Source organism: Aaosphaeria arxii (assembly GCF_010015735.1).
Source record: "Aaosphaeria arxii CBS 175.79 unplaced genomic scaffold BU24scaffold_2, whole genome shotgun sequence".
Lineage (NCBI taxonomy): Eukaryota > Fungi > Ascomycota > Dothideomycetes > Pleosporales > Aaosphaeria > Aaosphaeria arxii.
This window is the reverse complement of record NW_022983475.1, coordinates 1,878,237-1,897,303: the sequence shown is the minus strand read 5'-3', so window position 1 is coordinate 1,897,303 and position 19,067 is coordinate 1,878,237. Positions and strand designations below refer to the sequence as shown.

General features: G+C 47.7%; 8 protein-coding genes across 8 annotated transcripts; 5 read left to right on the top strand and 3 right to left on the bottom strand.

The window, feature by feature from the left end:
• Positions 1–577: 577 nt before the first annotated feature.
• On the top strand, positions 578–1,727 carry BU24DRAFT_476231 (glycoside hydrolase family 16 protein). The gene has a single exon (XM_033532922.1). The coding sequence runs from the start codon at positions 776–778 to the stop codon at positions 1,607–1,609; it is 834 nt and encodes a 277-aa protein (XP_033387527.1). The 5' UTR covers positions 578–775; the 3' UTR covers positions 1,610–1,727.
• A 790-nt stretch (positions 1,728–2,517) lies between these two features.
• On the top strand, positions 2,518–3,563 carry BU24DRAFT_431112 (alpha/beta-hydrolase; the record flags this gene model as incomplete). The annotated part of the gene is made up of 4 exons (XM_033529849.1): positions 2,518–2,844; positions 2,895–3,162; positions 3,212–3,308; positions 3,362–3,563. 4 exons carry the CDS (start codon positions 2,518–2,520, stop codon positions 3,561–3,563), a joined length of 894 nt encoding a protein of 297 aa, XP_033387526.1.
• Positions 3,564–5,546: 1,983 nt separating this feature from the next.
• On the top strand, positions 5,547–6,467 carry BU24DRAFT_114788 (uncharacterized protein). The gene has a single exon (XM_033520830.1). The coding sequence runs from the start codon at positions 5,720–5,722 to the stop codon at positions 6,200–6,202; it is 483 nt and encodes a 160-aa protein (XP_033387525.1). The 5' UTR covers positions 5,547–5,719; the 3' UTR covers positions 6,203–6,467.
• Positions 6,468–7,308: 841 nt separating this feature from the next.
• BU24DRAFT_418792 (uncharacterized protein) lies at positions 7,309–8,326 on the bottom strand. Its single transcript, XM_033527055.1, has 3 exons — positions 7,985–8,326; positions 7,673–7,917; positions 7,309–7,618 (listed from the first exon to the last, which is right to left on the bottom strand). The coding sequence occupies exons 1-3, from the start codon at positions 8,121–8,123 to the stop codon at positions 7,520–7,522; spliced, it is 483 nt and encodes a 160-aa protein (XP_033387524.1). The 5' UTR covers positions 8,124–8,326; the 3' UTR covers positions 7,309–7,519.
• Positions 8,327–9,537: 1,211 nt separating this feature from the next.
• BU24DRAFT_489206 (uncharacterized protein) lies at positions 9,538–10,933 on the top strand. The gene is made up of 3 exons (XM_033533618.1): positions 9,538–9,668; positions 9,718–10,740; positions 10,798–10,933. Exons 2-3 carry the CDS (start codon positions 9,874–9,876, stop codon positions 10,876–10,878), a joined length of 948 nt encoding a protein of 315 aa, XP_033387523.1. The 5' UTR covers positions 9,538–9,668; positions 9,718–9,873; the 3' UTR covers positions 10,879–10,933.
• A 2,320-nt stretch (positions 10,934–13,253) lies between these two features.
• On the bottom strand, positions 13,254–15,448 carry BU24DRAFT_418789 (HET-domain-containing protein). The gene has a single exon (XM_033527054.1). It carries the CDS (start codon positions 15,341–15,343, stop codon positions 13,496–13,498), a length of 1,848 nt encoding a protein of 615 aa, XP_033387522.1. The 5' UTR covers positions 15,344–15,448; the 3' UTR covers positions 13,254–13,495.
• Positions 15,449–16,101: 653 nt separating this feature from the next.
• On the top strand, positions 16,102–17,064 carry BU24DRAFT_431109 (uncharacterized protein; the record flags this gene model as incomplete). Its single annotated transcript, XM_033529848.1, has 2 exons — positions 16,102–16,196; positions 16,254–17,064. 2 exons carry the CDS (start codon positions 16,102–16,104, stop codon positions 17,062–17,064), a joined length of 906 nt encoding a protein of 301 aa, XP_033387521.1.
• Positions 17,065–17,911: 847 nt separating this feature from the next.
• On the bottom strand, positions 17,912–18,556 carry BU24DRAFT_447747 (uncharacterized protein; the record flags this gene model as incomplete). Its single annotated transcript, XM_033530843.1, has 3 exons — positions 18,251–18,556; positions 18,104–18,196; positions 17,912–18,047 (listed from the first exon to the last, which is right to left on the bottom strand). The coding sequence occupies exons 1-3, from the start codon at positions 18,430–18,432 to the stop codon at positions 17,912–17,914; spliced, it is 411 nt and encodes a 136-aa protein (XP_033387520.1). The 5' UTR covers positions 18,433–18,556.
• Between the last annotated feature and the right edge of the window lie 511 nt (positions 18,557–19,067).

The window sequence follows — 19,067 nt, the reverse complement described above, 5'->3', positions numbered from 1 at the left end:
TAGATAGTTATTGGATAGAACTGCAGGAAATGTAGATGGGCATGTTCGTGGTTTGGAAGTATCGCACAACTGGTACCCCACGCCCTACCTCATGGTAGTATCGTTTCAATTTCAAAACTCACAGAGACCTAATAAGAAGTGCATTGGTAAGCGTTGTACGAAGATTGGATCGGATCGGACGAAGAGGTACGCACATCCTATAGCGGTACCTCGCTCGTGCTAAAGTGTGCACTATAATTGATGATATAAAGCTGGGATGTCCAAAACAACAAGTGGACTATTGAAGTATTTGCATCTTAGCAACAATAGCGCAGACCCATTTGGATGGAACAGCAATTCTACATCGCAACCTCTAGATATGTTTGGTGGTATTTCCGCGACCTTTATGGCCAGCTTCCAGCTTGGTCACTTTCCATACAAGGATCAGTGCCCTTCTCGTTTCGTAATTAGTGTATTCAAGTGATTGACATACAATTTTATTGCCGGATGACCAGGATTGTGGCAGGGTTCCCCAGATGTTATATATCCGGTACCGACATGGACGAGGGGAAGCTTGATTTGCTTTACCATTCCACCAACCAATCCTTCAGGAAAAATGAAATGCCCTCTATTTACAAAGTACATTGGGCATACCCCAACTAGTACCTATGATGAGCTTGAGGGGCGGCAGTTATAAGTGACGGGATCTCTCGCAGCGATGAAGAGTTACTTTCTACGCAGGCCAGTCAGAATTACAACTCTGCTTTAACAGTTACATCTCTCTCGGGTATTTGCAATGTATATGAACATATTTACAGCGTTGCTGCTCCCTCTTGCTAGTGTTTCGGCGCTCCCAAAGCGGGCCGAAACGCTCATTCCGAAATCAGTATTCGACAACACTGCCAACCTAGAGCAATACTTCACATACAACTACCCTTGGGGTGGAAACACTCACAATGGAGGCGCTCGTATGGACAAAGACCACGTCAAAATTTCTACCCCGGGCACATTGACGATAACTGCACAGCCCGTGAAAGGACAGCCGCCTGCGCAGCATGGCGGCAAGAACATACCCATCAACTACCTCTCTGGCGCAGTTGGCGCAAAGCAGCACTTTACAGTTCCAAAAGGCGGCGGCCTCTCTTTCAGCGGGAGCTTCCAGGCTACGACGACTAAGGGAACGTGGCCGGCATTTTGGCTCACTGCCGTCAACGGATGGCCGCCAGAGATTGACATGGCGGAATGGAAGGGCTCCGGAAAGATCAGTTTCAACACATTCAATACGAGTTCTGTCCTTAGCTGGAAGGACGTGACGTACAGCAATCCTGGTCAGTTTCACGACATTCGATGCGAATTGCGGGACAAGAATGGAAAGGATACGGAAGTCAAATTCTGGATGGACGGCCAGTTGCAGGCAACGCACGTGGGAAAGGATTATACCGGGAAACCGTTCTACCTTGTCATAAATCTTCAAATGGAGGGAAGTAGTGGCAGTCCAGGGCCAACTACCAGTGAGACATTTGTGACCCATACGTCGATCCCGATGAATGCTAACATCCTTGCTAGATACGACATATTCGGTGAAGAATCTGGAGGTCACAACATTGTAACCGATCGCTATATTGAGTGAACTAGGCCCATCCTTGAAATATCTAGCGGTAGAGCCCTCATCACTTTGTTCTCTTGCAGACACATGGTTCGGCCACTCTATCATAAATGCAATTGCGAAAATCCAGGTTTTGATGTTCACAATGAACACTGAACAGGGTTCAGAATAAGATCACATATCTGCCATATGGAAAGAAATAACCAGAAGCAATATTTTGTTGTAAAGCAGCTAGTCCTATGCATCTTTTCCTACCCGGCCTCTTTCGCATGTCAACGAGTCACTAAATTCAATGAATCCTGTCACCTACCTACTTCGAAAGCTTATTCCGCATTTGAGAAATTATTTTTCCTCGGATGGCTTTTTGCTAGGATAAAATGTACCTTTGTTCAATGCGCTAACCTGAGCCAAGGAAGTGCTCACTCAGACGAGTCTGACAGGTGGTTGTACCATGCCATTGTATACATTTAGCGCTAACCAAAGATAAACGCTAGGAGAATAATATCGATCATCCATATTCAATTCTGAGCTAAGATTCCGGAGTCAAACAGAAGAAACCAATGGTCGCCTACCAATTCGAATCCTTTTGAACCTTTACTAGTACCCCGCAGTATCGGTAAATGTCAGTCCCCACTTTCAAGAACTATAAAGTCATGCTTCCCACGTCTTTCCAGGGAAGCTCCTTCTTTATCGCTCCCCTTGCATACAGAGAGGTTCACATAATCCAGCCATACCGCCTCTAACTTTCCACAATGGACTCCTCAGCATGGAGTTCCTACGCCACGATCGACCCAGAGCTAGAGGCTGCAAGTATATCTGCAAGATGTAGTAACACAAGCTGATCGATATAGATGCTTGTACACTTGCCTCCAGCCATGAAGAACAGGTCTTTCGCTGACTTCCCTGATGTGCCAACATTACGCCAGACCATCATGACGGAGATCATGGAAGCATTCGAGGCAGGACTCTGGAAACTACCAGACATGAGTGGAATCATCAGGGAAGAGATCAAGATCCCTACTCGTGACGGAGATTCCATTCGCAGCGTACATTATCGTCCCGAATCGCAGGAACCCGGCCCGCTCATCCTGTACTTTCACGGTGGCGGCTTTGTTTGTGGCAGTCCTGAGCAATGGGATAGCCATGTTGCAATGCTCGTCCGGGATCTTGGTGCTGTCGTTGTCAGCGTGGATTACAGGATGGCGCCTGAGAAGACGTTTCCAACAGCTCACCACGATGGGTATGATGCTTTGAAATGGGTATGACGAATTGGGTTCTCCCCGTTAGCCCCCGGCTAAAGAATGTATAGGCCGCCGAGAACGCATCTACGCTCAAAGCAGATCTCGAGAAGGGATTCATCGTGTCGGGCTGTTCGGCGGGTGGAAGCATAGCTTCTTACATCTCCCATCAAGCTGTAGATGACGGACTTTCGCCACCATTGACGGGGGTAATTCTAACCGTCGCTAACCTGGTGCATCCAGATATGATGCCAGAGGAATATAAGGCTCACTGCAAATCCTGGGAGCAAAACAAGGACGCCATGGTCCTAGATCAGAGAGGCATGAGATGGTTCCTATGTGAGTCTCCATTGCAATTTGGCGTAACTGCAACTGACCAAAGATCCAGCTCATTACAAGCCTGACCCTAATTCACCTTTGGTGAATGCTTTGAACTGGCCCAGTGGCCATCAAAGGCAGCCTCCTACATATTTCCAGATTTCTGGGTAGGTCCATGACCTTTTCAAGACGATACATCCTTCTAATCGCACCTTTCTAGTATGGATCCAATAAGGGATGACAGTCTCATCTATGAGAGCCTGCTGCAAAACATTGGAGTGCCAACCAGGACAACCATTCTGAAGGGATTGCCACATGCCGCAATCGATTATTTCCCCATGCTGTCCCAGGTACAAAATTCAGTGAATGAATTGAAGCAAGCAGTTGAATGGATGGTTGCAGAGAAAGCGAAGCAGGCATGATGATCAAGGGTTATCCATCGTGGATGAAGACTGGAGTGTAGATACTCGATACCCCGGTCGTGCGTATGTGAATACACGTGTTAGCGCGGAGATAGCGTGCAGTAGTGGGTAACGCGAAGATAACAACAACATCACATCAACCCCACTCTTGCCCTCACGCGTCTTCTAGTCTGTGTGTGGTCATACAATCCCCTTCCTTCGTGATCCGTATTTAACTTTCGCGTATCTCGCGAAATCCCCCACTTCAAACTTGATTCCTGATTGAAAAGTATCCCAATTGTTAAGTATAGCATCAAAGACCATCCCAAAAAAAACACCATACCTCCCGTTCGCACCACCAGTGGCGCAACTGCGACTGCGCGTAGCGCTCCATACCCCGCTCCAATAGAATCCGTCGATCTGATAGGTGCGGACAAGGAGAATGTGACTCCACCTGCGAAGAAAGCTGCGAAGTCAGCCGCAAAGCCAGCACAGAAAGCCAAGGCAAAGTCCCCAGACCGATCACATCTTCCCGACCATTACCACGATATTGAGCTCGAGGAAAAGTTTGGGGAGGTGCCTTGCCATGAAACCGTAAACTCGCCTAACCACTGGACAGAGAGAATGTAACGTCAAACTGAAACATTTTAGGCTTCCCAAATCCGCATCAAGTTGAATAAGCTCGTCAGTCTCAAAACCAAGATCCCCGAGTCTAATAAAACGTGGACTCAGGTATCACTTGCCGCTGAAATGCAAGCCATTGCTCAGAAGCATCATCCAATCAAGAACTTCCATGGCCACTACTCAAATGACGGGCCTGGCCTCCCCTCCGTGAGGAAGTTCCTGAAAATGTCAGGAGGAAAGATGGAGGGTGCAGGCACAGAACGATACTACTATGGTAACATGCTGCTCGAGAAATTGCGCATCTGGCATGGTGTCAAGAAGACCGCTGCGCAGCAGAAGGCTCAGAACGAGTACAGACCTCACCCGCGCGTTTGGTTGTATGATTTACTTACAGTGTACAGTTTCCCCAATGGCCGCGTTCGCCAGAATCCTAACAACGTGCACTTCTTTGTCCATGTCAGCGAGAGGACTCCGACTTACAACGAGGTTGCAGACATGCAACGAACTGCCGAAGACAGATAAGTGCTGGAAATTGTCTCCCTTTCAACTATGCGATATATTCTCACGATCAATTACTGGCCGCTGGTACTGGATTCTGGTTATTTGAATGTTTGTTTAGATATATTTACTCATTTTTAATCCAATGTATTTGGTACTCTTGAAGTAAGGTCACATGACATCAACGCACATCAAACAGAGCGCATATACCTAACGTCCTGCGAACACGACCGCATCATTTGAGTGCGAGACAGAAGATAAGAGAGGGCGGATACCGTGACGACAGTTGACGTATTGGTATGAGCCTTGATATTCCGCCCTGATCTTTCATTTTCGCCTACCATGATCAACTATTCGTCCTCGCCCGTGACAGCTTAGATCCATCGTAGTTGAAAAAGGCTTCCCTTGATCTCCGTTTTTGCTCTATCAATTCGGCATATTATTGGTCAGTATCTTCGCCCGCATAGACATGTATCGTCACGCCGTCGACCACGGCCCGTTGCGCTAGCGGAGAAAGCTAAAAGCACGACGCTATGTTGCCAAACTCCGCAGCCTTACCACATCACTCCTGCGGACTTTGTGGTCAACGCCGCGGACGACAAACGGCAATGGGCGACTTTCAGTGATAGCACAAGGACGGGTGACTGCGTTGCCGCCATGCCGAGAGCAGATGGCGAACCTAAGCAAAAGCTAGACCATAGTAGCGTGCAGACGTTGTTTGGCCAGAAAGGTCGAGAGTAAATCCACGAAAGACGTCTTGGTTGATTGTAACAATGAGAGCCTAAACCAAGTTAAGAATGAACTTAATACATCCTGGCTTGAACCCGATGCGCTGATGAACCTCAGTCGGATCGATGCGGATCTGTATGAAAGTGCTTCAGGGGGAAGTCTTAGCAACGGCAGAGGTAGTCGATGAGTATAAATTAAGCTTTATGTCTTCAGAATGAGAACCTCAAACATCCCCCATGAGATCTTCTTTCAATTCAGTCATTCTTGTAGCTCGAACCATCTCTCACCACCACTGACCACGCACCTCTCACGTCCAGCAACGCAAAATGTCAACTCAACAGCAATCTCTCAGCGAGTGGGTAACCCAACTCAACGACACTCTCTTCATCCAGCCGGACGACGCCATAGCTCTCAATGCCGTTCAAGAGCAAGTTGACCCAAGCTTAGTAGTCAAGTACATCACCCTACGCTCACTCTTCTATCAACTTCGGCAACAGCACATCAATCTAATCAAGCGGATTCCCAGAATCAACCACAACGTCTATACGTATGACCAATTCAAGCCAGGTCTTCTGTACGCGCGCAGTTCGAGTACGTCGATCCAGGATACTTTCTCAGTGATTCTGCAGTGGGAGAACAAGGGGAATGGGGAGAATACGGACGGTGTAGTTGCGGTGCTCAGTAAATGGCGAGTTAAGGATAAGGCGACAGGAAAGGAAACTAAGAAAACCAATGTCATTCTCTGGGAGGTCAGGTTGATCGATGGGAAGAGGAAGCTCGTTGGGCAGACGGAGGTGGAGACTGTGTGAAGTCAGTCTTGCCGATTGTGAGTTGGGAGCGTTGGTGTGTGATTTGTGACATTGTTCCTGTTGGATAATTATGATTCACCCCGCGATATGACGGAAGGGCCCAACGCTTGACAGGATAATCGACGAGAACATAAATGGTTTTCACATTAGCCTCATGAGATCTAAACTGAGTCATAATATATCAGGCTGTGATAAAATAGAAAGTTCCTACGACTAGTGGAGGGTGATGAAAGCTAGCGGACTTTTTGTTTTTCTTTCAGTTATTAGATTCTGACGCTTTGACGCCGGGCACCATTCTTAAAAATTCTTGAGAACACCACACAGGAGGTCGTGCCGTATATGGATCGAATCCACACCAAGGTGCAATTAAGTATTTTCTAGATACTAGCGGTGATTTACAGGAGGACCTATATGTTATGTCGTTGGGCTACATCTGGCATTGGCTACGGCGTGGCATTGGTTCTGATGCAGATTAGTCTGCGATAGCACATAAGACAACATCGCTCTAGTAGTGTGGTATAGGACAGGTCGAAAATGATACGAGCCATTACTAGGAGTTTAGAAGTAAGTGTTTTTGAACGTACATACAGGTATAGTGAATTCGTTCTTGTGGACAAATATTCCAGCATGCGAATAGTTACGGGGCCATCGGCTAGTCTTTGGGGGTAGCATGATTAATGTTGACCGCTTTTGGATTCCCATGTTTTGTGGGTGTTTTGTGGTAATTATATCTATACTGAACGGTCAATGTAACAGCCTAGGCTACTGTCGCATGATGACGTCTGCTGCAACTTCAGCAATAGAAACTCACGGACCCATCCTTATGTACAGCCACTGCGGTGGCAATCCATAGCGAATGCCTGAAGTCTCCACAACGCGCTGTCAGCTTGGTGCCAAGAGTGCTTTAATCGTGGCACACGCCTCCAGTGTTTGATGGCTAAATCTCGTAAGCACAGGGGAGCCGAGTATAACGTGGGGCCATGTCCGGCCGGTCCTGCGAAAGAATCCGACATATGCGTGGCACCACCGGAGAATGTTGCGCTACATGAAAACTTGTCTTTTCGCGTTTTGGTACACTGCATGAAGCAAATTTAAGCGGATATTGAACGAGTGTAAACCGGTTCGTATTGTTGATGTCAGATACATGACCAGTGTCTAAAATAATGCTAAATGCTAAATGCTAAATGCTGTAAAAACCAAGTCTATGATGTGCGCCGACCCGTCTATATTCGATGTTCCAACCACATGCTCGATCGTTCTATTCCTTCTCTAAAACGAGCCATGTCGAAGCTTACTCTCCCCGCGATCGGTAGTAACTTATTCTTCGCACGCAACGATCTTGCTCTTATCATTCTTGTCCGAGTGAGCAGTAACACCACAAACAATTTGATCCTTGCCGTCAATGGCAAAGAGAACCTATATTGAACTTATCAGCAAGCAATACCACACTTATGAGCAACCATTACTTACCCTGAATGGGCCAGGGTCACCCTTGCCCTTCCATACGCCATTCATGATGGGAGTTTCGTAGATCTTCCCACCAGCGTTCTTGACACTGTCGCAAGGCGTGGCCTTCTTGAATGGCCAGCTGCCTGTGCCAGTGTACCTGAATTCCTTAGGGAATGAGCCGACCTTGTCGTCGGGGTCGCCAGCGTTCTCGACGGCAGCCTCGATCTTCTCCTTCGACCAGGACTTGCCATGGGTATCGACCTCAGCTATAACAGGGAAGGTCAGTTGGCTCCATGGAAGTAGCAGTATTCTGGGCAGTGCATTGTTACTTACTAACGGGGCATTTTACGTCCTTGGCACTTTTGACTGCACGCTTGGAAAGGCCATGAGCAATGTTGCTATCTGGCTGTGGTGCTGCGACGGCGAAAGTAGCAAGAAGTGCTGTAGCAAAGATCTTGGTGAAGTTAACCATTTTGAAGAGATATTAAGAAAATGAGTTGGAATTATTCAAAGTTGGAAATGTATAGAGAAGTTGAGTATGAAGTATTCAGAGACCTGCAATGAATAGATAGGTTGGAATGGGTGGTTGTGATGTTCTGATGAAGCACTTACCGAACGTACATTCTACTACTTTTATACCGTCAAGATCTGTATCGTTCATCGCGGCTCGCGGACACGTTTCTCATTGTGTGAAGCGCAAGATAGATTCAGAGACTTTGGACACTTGTTACCTCACTGCCTCTTTTCCGTTTCACGGTGGCATTCTTCCATGATCCTCAATAGGCTTCGGGATGTGTTGAGGTGTCCACAAGCCAGTGGTCGGACATCATCCCTTTACTCGATAGGGAAAAATGCTGAACAAGTTCCTATATCAGTGCAGACACATATCTCTTCGGTGCCTCATGTCAGTCGTCTCATTCGACGCCTGAGTGAGATCCTGCATAGCCGTCGGAATACAATGATCCCTCTGCCAATTGACGGACAGACCACTTGCTTTGGTTAATCCAAGATGATAGACTCAGGAAGTCATGTCAGAAGAGACACATGTTGTTTCAAAGTCGCGGTCTTCGTTGTCCTTCGTTGCGGTATCACCGTCTTCGATGGGCTTTATGGCTGTGCTGAAATCCTCGTATCGTGATCGTTCGATGCAATTCTTCTCGCTATGTGGGGCACATGAATGTCGGCGTATTTATCGGCGGGGACACATATGATTCCGAATCATCATTACTTATTTCTTTATGCACGCGCACGACTCTTAGCATCTCTCACCTCGTATGTAAGCCTAAGTCAAGTACGGCCGAATCATTTCACTCGCGCATCTTATTACCCCAAGTTGAGTACAAGACTCTGCTTTCATACAGACAGGTGTTGCTTTGTTTCCTTTTTTATGTTTATAGTAGAAGACAGTCATACATCAAACATCACTTTGCATAATTAGGCATCATCATGCTGATTTGAGATTGAGCCTCCTTCCAAGTAACGACAAATCAGCAAGTGTTAAAGGGGTTTCAGAGCCTTTCATAGTGATCGAAGCACGGCGTTAACATCAATTGTTCCGATGCTGATCAATTGCTTCGAAGCGGACGTCTGTCGCTTAGATGTTCCTAAAGTAACTGTCGTGTTTCGTTTAGATGTTCTTACAAGTAGCGGTCGCTTTTTGGTTAGATAATCGTAGCGGTTGTTTTCCCATTCAGATGTTCGTAGCGGCCGCCTTTCCCTTAGATGTCCTTAATGTCCAATTGTCATACGTTCGATCTGGAGATGCAGGATTGCTGCGGGTGATCATGTGACATATGCATGACCCGCAGATCAGTAATCCTCCCAATACAGTAAGATGAATCCTCCGACTCGAAACACTGCCGCTGTCAGAAGGATGTATGGATGAGAGGAATGGAGAAACCCCAGACCGAAAGTAGCAAGAGTGGCACGGACTACAAATTATCCTGGCCCCAGTGTGAGGCAAAGACAATTCCAATCGGAAGACGTGTGGCGAGGACACCACCGCAGGGTATGATAAGTAAGTAATTATGTGTTCTTCTTTTCTGCGTCAATGACGTCGAGCTCAGCTATAACTATATACGGCCATCAGCCTCGGCGCTTAGCGATACTTTTACCCTGTACCTCGAAGAATCTACTTTACTCATAACTTCCGCGGTCTTTGTTAACGGTAATAGTACCATCACCATCTACAGCATTTAGTACACCCACAGAAACTGCCCATCATGTCAGGTTGGGACCTAGATGACGAAAGCGCCAAAGTCCTGGACATATGGGTTTCGGTCAAACCTCAAAACGAAGCTGATCTCGCCAGCCCTTCAACCTCATCCACCGTTCAGGCGGCAGCTAATACTCTCTGGACTTTTCTAGACACGCCGCCAGGCGCATTTACCGCCGAGTTTGAGGACTTCGACAATCGCTTCGCACGTGTTGAGAATGCGCTTGTAGAGCTTTGCCTTCTTCATCCCCGTTCCATGGACTGGGGAATTGCAGTTATGTATCAAATTATCAAAGATGCACCGGGTGATGCTATCTTTGGTCTTGGAGAGGGATCTGAAGGCGCAAGACGCGATCTTGAACGCTTCTTTGGAAACTACCTATCATTTTACGCAGACGGGACCCATGGTAGCGTAGGTACGAAGCCAAAGGACAGACAAGGCGCAAAAGACCCATTCACGGTGCAATTTACGGCTAGAGAAGTAGAAGACCACGCGGATGAGGTGGTGAAGAAAATGGCGAACATAAGAAAGAACAGATGGAAAACCATGATTGTCCAATGTCTTGCAGCGCGTTGCCATGTTCTCGAAACGGTGGAACATGCATACAAACAAGCCTTAGTCAATCAACTTGTGGAGTTCTTGGAGATTCAGCTGGACATAAGTCATCGTGAATGGAGTACGATTGACTGTGTTGGGCTTTTGACCATGCTTAGAGGGTCAGCAGCTTACCTTCTATCGACCTTCCCGGCCGAGGAACGGGAGACGAAGAGACAAGATTGGATCAAGGGGCTCAACAGTTTACTGTCAACAAGCCACCAGGGAAGAGCCCCAGAAGACAAAGCTGATGATATCCGGATTAAATCACATGCTGCAGTGAGTTGACAACCCCGAATCATGAGTTCAGTTCTGCGAAACTAACGTCCCATATAGTTGGCTTTGAAGAATCTCAGGGCGGGAGGGCTCAACGAACCCAGTGTGGATCTTTTCGATGTTCAATATTGGATGTTCTGAATGATTTCTAGGGTCTTTGGATGATGGCAAAACGCCACTCGAAGCTCACTTGAGGCAAACTAGAATTGATCAGTATCGGGTAGAAATGCGACATCTTTGTATGAGGGCAATTCAAATTCTCACTTCACTGCTATGAAACTTTTGAATGAATGATGCCCTCGACTATGTAAAATCAAAGTTGAATATGCGTTACGATGTCATGTCTTTCTCTCTGCTTCCCCACGGGCTTTCGTCGACATCGATATCATACAGATTAATTCCGCGACCGGGCGATTCCCGCTGACAACTTTACCCCACTTGTATTCTAACTATGTAAGGTATTGCTTGGTCATACGTTTATGATCCTTCGTGCGGCATAGAAAAAGTAGTTTAATCCGACTTCGCTCTGCCTGGTCGCCAAAGGTCCGCCAGCGTTTCAGGTAATCCAACATACATAGCTCAGCCTCCGGGACCACACCACCATACATCACAGCCTGCCAACAACCGGAAGAAAAGGGCCGAGCGAACCAGCATACAGTATTCGCGCTTTACATATACAGTATAAGTAGTAGACTCGTTAGAAAAGCCCCTTACCGTGTGCGTTTCATAGTATGTTTTCCGTCCACTCGGCTATAGTGACCGGAGGCGCCGTCTTATACCTGTCCGTCTAGTCCCAAAACAGGAGATAATAATAATAATGGCAAGTCCCCACAAAGCAACTGCAGTACAACTAATGGTAAACTCTTCACAATTTCCGCTCTCCTTCTCAAAACAAGTTCCACAGAAATAAGCCACCCCCCTCACCACGCAAGTTATGCCAGTCACATCAGATCGCCAATTGTCCTTCTCTCAGTTATATCCACAGTGGATTGGTAGCATCACAAGCGATGCCTAAGCCTCCCAATGCATAACCCTGCAACATAGTGGCAAGTGCTCGACTTGGTGGCTACTGTTACAAGCAAAGATCCGTTTGGGGAAGCTTTTGCGACGATAAGAGCAGCAAAATGCGACATGGGACATTGTTAATGACCACGTTGGCCAAGGAATTGCCAATATCAGTTCGTCCTCCGACGAGTTGAGGAAGTGGCATCGCTATCTTGGCCAAATTGAAGCCTTTTTGCCGGTCGTCACCGTAAAGCCGACGCTCTTGGTTCCGGCCATATTGATATGGTACCCTGGTGGCCTTAGCAGGTCATGGAAGGCCACTGTAAAGTCCGGATTATCTCAATCTTTGATGATAAACATCTCTTCAAAATAATGGGTTATACACTAGCTCTTTCCCATTCTAGGAGCCACAAGCAGCCTTCATCGTCGACGATGCTATTGTGGCTATGAACGCCCAGAGGACACATGACCAATAGATGAAGAGACTCGACAAACCTGAAATGGTCGAGGAGAACGACTCCATACTCCTGACACGCTTTTCATCAAGTCAAACCAGAGGTCCATCTTGCGTTGTAAAGCAAATGGTCTTGCGCCATCATTAGTGATCTACGACCCGTTTGACCTTCCACCACCGACCGTACCAGATGTCTCGAAGGTCTTGCTATGTAGTGCTTTGAGTACCATATGTCATAACTAGGTTAGACGAGATGGACACGACGCTTGCGAACAATAATGGCTTAGGAGGTGGCAAGAGAGCCGTGACTTCTCGTCGCGCATGGGACTTCAGCGCTCGATTTGAAAATGGACATTCGATTTAATCTGGCTTGGGTGGAGCCATTGATTTAGGTGCCGTTGGGTTGACCTCAACACTAACAGAACTATTCAAGGGAGGGGTTTTTCAAAACTCAATACGACGGGTAGTCTGTTGTTCGAAAGCCGAATCGTGGGACGTTGGGTAGTTCCAGGTTGATGACTGATGGCTTTTCGAGCCTTCAGTAATGGGGCACCAAAGTCTGACCCGCTCAGATAGTTGTACATCGACCTGATCACAGAATTAGTCCTCCAATGAGATTTTTCATTGAAACTAGGTTTTCGCTGCAAGTGTTTGCTAATAGTACAACATCATCAAATGCCACAAGGAGAAGGCAAGTTCACTGCACGTTGATCAAAGGCTGGGTGTCCTCATGGAATGGTCCATTTGCGAGTCGATTTTGTAAGAAGTGGCCATAACTTTCCGACATCGAATGCTATGTTGTCCTGGTTGAGCTCATTCGTGTGGAGCGAGAGATTCTCTAGAAGCAATGGCATAAGTTGAGATACAATCGATCCATTTACTGACTGGAACTGACCACTGGCTTCAGTCACCAATAATTCATCTCTGCTTTTTTTTTTTGTGACTACGTTCTTGGGTGCACTTCACGGAGCAATTCTCAGCACAATCACTGCTTACCAGTGTACCTTTACTCATAATTTTTCAAGTTTAAGGACACAATCGACTTACACCGATACCGTGATACGAGCTCCCAGTGTGAACATTGCGCTATGACACTTAATCAGGCAAAAGTAGAAAGCTTGGGCTACGAAACCTACAGGGCATGTTGTAGTCAAATTTGTGGGATGACCAGGGCACTGTGCTTCTCAGAGCTCAACATGGCTGCCCAAAACGCAAGAAATTTATACTACCACTCCATCAGCACTGACAACATCTATCAAAAGTGATTGGCTGGGCCCATTCACACAACAAAACCAGCACTCAGCATATTACAACTTCTGCTAGCTTCTCCTCATCAAAGGCTTCCCCTTTCATCGCCCCTTGAATATAGCTTTCCCCTACCAATCTGTGATTTCCAGTTCGGCTTTTACGAAGTGTCAGTGGGACATTGCCTCCCGCCACAAGGACTAACTCATCTCCTGGTTTGGTGAGCAAAGGGCACCAACCAACACGACCCGATCTTGTCACAACAAAGGTATGATGCTCCATAATGAGAGAGATAGCAAGGAGAAAATCTTCCACTACACCTCCTTCTGCACGTCTCTCTAGATCTTTTGTTTCCTCGTCACTCAAAGGTCTCTCCCGTTTACCAATGTGTAGCAGTTGGTACGCGGCTACACTTCTCTTGAACCTTTCTGCAATTTCAGAATCGTCAACAGACTCTGAATCAAGGTAACCTGCAGTAAGTGCATGCAGGAAATCTATTCTTCCCAGCTTTTGGTTCGACTTGTTCTGCCAGTTACGAAAACGAACTGTATTCCAGAGGGATTCTAACCCGTCTCGCATCGGACTCCCACGACTTCCGTTGATAACAAGTACCATATCCTCTACGTCAACTGTTACGAGAATTTTATACGCCACCACGTCGATGGGATGTCCCAGAAGTATCATATGATCATTTTCAAAGTGCAACGTAAGTACTGAATCATTACTCGCTTTATATCGAGACCGAAGCCCCAAGGCGAATTTTTCGGGGATTGAGTGCCACCTTGGTGTCCAGGAGGCGTAGCAGTCTTGTATCGTCTGTTCTGAATGGAACACATGAGATAACATCTTCAGGTCACAGTCGTGGAGAATGATGTCCCGTACTACCTGGGCAAACACTCTTTCTGCTGGCTTCGTGTAATCTGGTATCGCAATACAACGTCTGTTCTTGCCAGCCAATGTCTCTTCGTATTTCTCAAATGGCTCTGTGTCCCCTGGATATGCCTCGTACGCCGAAGGATGGCCGAGAAAGGCGTAGACGTAATCATGGGGCTGGGAACACTGAATCGAACAGGTCAATCGAAGCACTTCTCGGAACGACATATGGGCTATGCCTTCAGGAGTACGTGTGGACAACCAGAAGCCAACAGTTAGGTACTGCGACTCGAGACTGAAATCGAATCGTTCGAGAATGATCGAAGCTTTGGTCACGAGCCACCTTACAAAAGGCAGATAGTCCACGAAAGACAGTTCTTCCTGGCTACACAGGAAACGCGCGTTGTAGGCAAGTCCAAGCTCTTGGATAACCCATCCACGTTGGAACCACTGGCGAGTATTGAAAAAGGTAGCGAGATTGTTCCATCTGTCCTCGTCCAATTGCTCCAAATCAGTCTGATGGAAATACGGAATTTCGCCAAAGCTTCCATGTTCCTTGTGTAGATTCCAAGCGTGGTCAGATGTGGTGCGTATCAGGTCGAAGACGTCGGACGCTGGGACACATTCGTCGTCGAGACCCAACCACACAACAACCTGGGAAGCATGCCAGTAAATGCTCGCCATCATGGCAACTTGGCTACTCCGCTCCTCAATATCCTCTTGATTTATGCAAAGTGCATCTACCCAAAGCTTTTTAATATCATGAGGAAGGCGGAGGTACTGCAGGGCATCTCTCAAGTTGGGACGAATTGAAACTATGCCACCACGGGGACCGCAAGAAATGTCCAATGTATCCTCAGGAGTTCCCCATGTATATGATAGAGCTTCGAAGGAAGGCGCCTCTCGAAGCGGAACAGAAAGAAGATGAATGACCAGCGGGTCTTCCAGCTCGCCAGGCATCAGAAAGAGCAGCCGAATGCATTGATCCCCCCTAAGCGGCTGATAATCATAAGGAGGGGCTGTAGACATCGAGGACCAAACTATATTGAGATCTTCTCATTGAAATATTACAAGTAAAAGAATATACTCAAAACAATGTTCGTTGAGAAGATCAGAACAACATTTGGGGACGCGAAACGGCCTTGCCGCCGAACTTTGAAGTTGCATCACATTGTACTGTGTAGTGGGGGCAAGCTAGGCGCCGAAATGCAACAACCTTCAAACGAGGCAAATCTAAACGCTGCATAGGCGGCTACATGCTGCAACACTGAGCATCCAGTTGGATTCTTCGTGTGTTTCCAGTCTAATCGGGTTCAGGGAAACGTGTGGTCGTTGCGGGTGGGTCCTTGAACCCAGCCGCCTGAGGACCATTTCTCCGCACTTCGAACATTTGAAGGACCACTGCCATAATCCCTCTACAGAGTTGGTAAATTCTAACAGTTAAAATCTGCGGGTTTTGTCTTACAACTTCTTCTGGTGAACGATTGAGGCGAAAGCAGACCATTACTCATCGGCTGGACTTGCCTCGGATTGAAACTCTCAGGGTCCAACTCTTGCTTAGTCTCTCATACCTCGCCTGGGGTAATACAGCGCCCAGCAAACACCGTCGTAATCATTTCGCCGCCTAGCCGGGCAGCTTCTAGATGTTTCTTGCTATTGCTCAGCTCGCTGTCTTTCCTGTCTTTCCCACCGTTTGAGCGAGCATCCCATATTTATACACCATCGTTACAACCATGGCTACCGCAGCAACATCTCCCGCAGGCGGCAACGCGCAAAGCTATACCGATATGAAGGGCGACGTAGAATCGATCGGATCGCATTGTCAGTTGGCATATTGCCATGTCCTGGATTTCCTACCGTTCCGCTGCGAATCTTGTAAAGGGTACGTCGCTTCCATCCCATCTCACGAAGCCTCCATTCTAACCTACCTCGTCTCCAGAACATTCTGCCTTGACCACAGATCTGAGATTGCGCACAAGTGTCCCAAAGAAGGAGAGTGGGCAAGGAAACGCGCCGGGCGAGACATCGCAGGCACACCGACTCCCGCGAAACCGTCCCTCTACGAGCATGACCAACAATGTTACGACACGTCCTGCAAAACGCTCATAAACACCTCGCGGATGCCCGCCAACCTCTGCTCAACGTGCCGAAGATCGTATTGTTTGAAACATCGCATGCCGGAGGACCACGATTGCAAGAACGTAAAACCTCCTGGTCTGGCAGGGCGTCAGAACATCATACAGCAACAAGCCGATCGTGTACTCTCGCCTCTTGCCAAAGTGAAGAGATGGGCGGAGAAGAAGCGACAAGAGGAAGAGGACGCGAAGAAAAAGAAGAAGAAAGGCTTCAGCATATTCGGGAGTCAGACGGCGAAATCGGATAATACCGCCAAGTTAAACGAAGTAAAAAGGACTGCTAAAGGTGATGCATCAGTGCCGCAAGACAAACGAGTGTACTTGTTCGTGGAGGCATCGGCAGACACCACCAAGGCGAAGTTCCCAACTGGCAAGTTCTACTACAACAAAGATTGGACGGTCGGTCGGGTCCTAGACATGGCAGCCAAGGCATTACAAGTCCAGAACGTGAACAACCGCGGCGGTGGTGAAGAGGACAAGCTGCGCGTGTTCCACGTTGAAAGCGGACGACTGCTCAAATTCAGCGAAAAGATCGGGGATCCGTGTATTTCAGGAAACATGATCATTCTTCTCCGGGGCGTAGGGTCTGGAGAACCGGATCTCATAGACTTGTGAGAGTAGATAGCACATTTGGCTTTCGTTTGATAGGAGTTCGACTGGATATTGCATGTAGCGGCGTTTAGCATAGCGTACGCATAGTTGGTAGAGTTGGGCCTCAGTTAGATACCCACAACGATTCGCATTGAACGAAACATAACGAATAGTATAAACAGTTTGATTTTAACGTGCGCAATGGGGTATATATGTTAACTAAGTGAACAGATGTCATAAGCGCTTTGTTCCATTGGGTATACAGCAGTGTCCGTGCTCCTTCTTTGTTCGATTGATATCTTGAACTCTCGCCGCACCTCACTCTCTTTCATCCAACCAATAACCTCCCTCGTCATCCTATCTATCAAGGCTCCTTGTAGGCTATGCCGCTTGCAGTGCCGCAAGATCTTTGGTAGCACCGACTGCATCCTTCTGTATGTACACGAGCCCGTCGTCGGCAGGATGTATCTATTACCTGCGCTATCGTGGCAGTCTGGTGTCGAACCTCGTTCTGACGATAGCGTCTTCGTTATGAAACCATCTCTTCACGTTTGAGATTATGGTGGATGTTGTTTTGGTCCATCCTGGCTATTACCATTACGATTGGTGTTGATATCAGATATGGTTTCCATGTTTCTCCAGTTGCCTCGTGGCATGTTGAGTGTCGAAATGGGTATCATGAATAAAGGCGACGCCACGGTAGGAGATTCGATCTGATGCTCCTTTCCCCTCCAGGAGGTATATTATCATCCATGTCGGATCATATTTTGCAGTGTTGTTTGGCGCCTTGGTCCTGGTTCCTCCTCCTATTCTTTCATCTTCGGATTCCACGGAACATCTTCTCATTCCCCATCGATGTTTCTCCTTCTCTTCAGTCGTCGTAGTCGTCATTCTCGATGATGCATTTCAGGGCATGAATCTTGGTCTCCCATCTCACACTTCGGAGGTTGTTGACGCCGGCGGCAAAGACCAGCATGTCTTCTTCGTTGCCAGTACAGTCATAGTTGCTACCACCAGTCAGCAAGAGTACATGGCAAGTATGGGTAGCAGTATCGTGACGTACTCGTAGAACATGCAGTACCAGTCATCGGTTCGCTTCATCACTGTGGGAATATCATGCGCGCCTATTAGTATCGACTGCACGCTTCCATCGATGCTGCCCCTTGGTTAGCGGATGGTACTATAAAACCGACAGATCCCAGCAGCATACAGATTGTTGTCCAGATCGATACATTGGTTTTTATACGCGTCGATGGCGACCTCGCCCCAGAAAGCAGGAGACGCAAATAAGAAGACTTTTATCCGATCCTTGCTGATGCCAGGGTCCGCAGCGGTGGGATTGTATATGGCGAAGAGGCTCAAAGCCATCAAAAGCGACGACGCGAAGAACATGGTTAGGGAAGCGACATGCTATGGCGAGGATGTCGGCGATGGGTGGTGGGATGAGGTCGGTCCTGAAGGATGGGAATGGGACAGGACGAGACGAGACGAGGTTCGTTCGTTCCCGGGTTTTGAGGGATGTTGGTTTTGGCCGAGGGGGCTGAGAGTGGATACACAATGACGCACTGTGATTCGATCAAGCTGGGGGGAGTCCACACAGCCCCCATTAAACCGTCGACCCGCTAGGCCAGCATTGCAATGGCGGATGGGGATGGTCAAGTGGTTTCCATCACTAGATCTTTTACGGCAGTTGGGTCTGTTCTTGGGGTGATGATTAGACATCATCATCATCATTCATTTCATTTTTGTTCTCTATGGTGCTGCTCCGTATCTATGGGAGCATAGATCAATATGCAGTGGTATGCGCTCGCTCCCAAACCTCATCCTATCCCAATAGGCCCAGCAGACATTGCATACGGTGTTTGGTTCCAAGGACCGTTTCTTCCTTCATCAATAAATACCATAACATCGTCGGATATTCTTGGCTTCATCCAATCTCTCGGTCCTCCTTCGCACAAGCATGAAATTAGCAAGTTGCGATCATATCCGTGAAGGCCCGCTGACCAGGCCCTGTCGCAGCACCAACC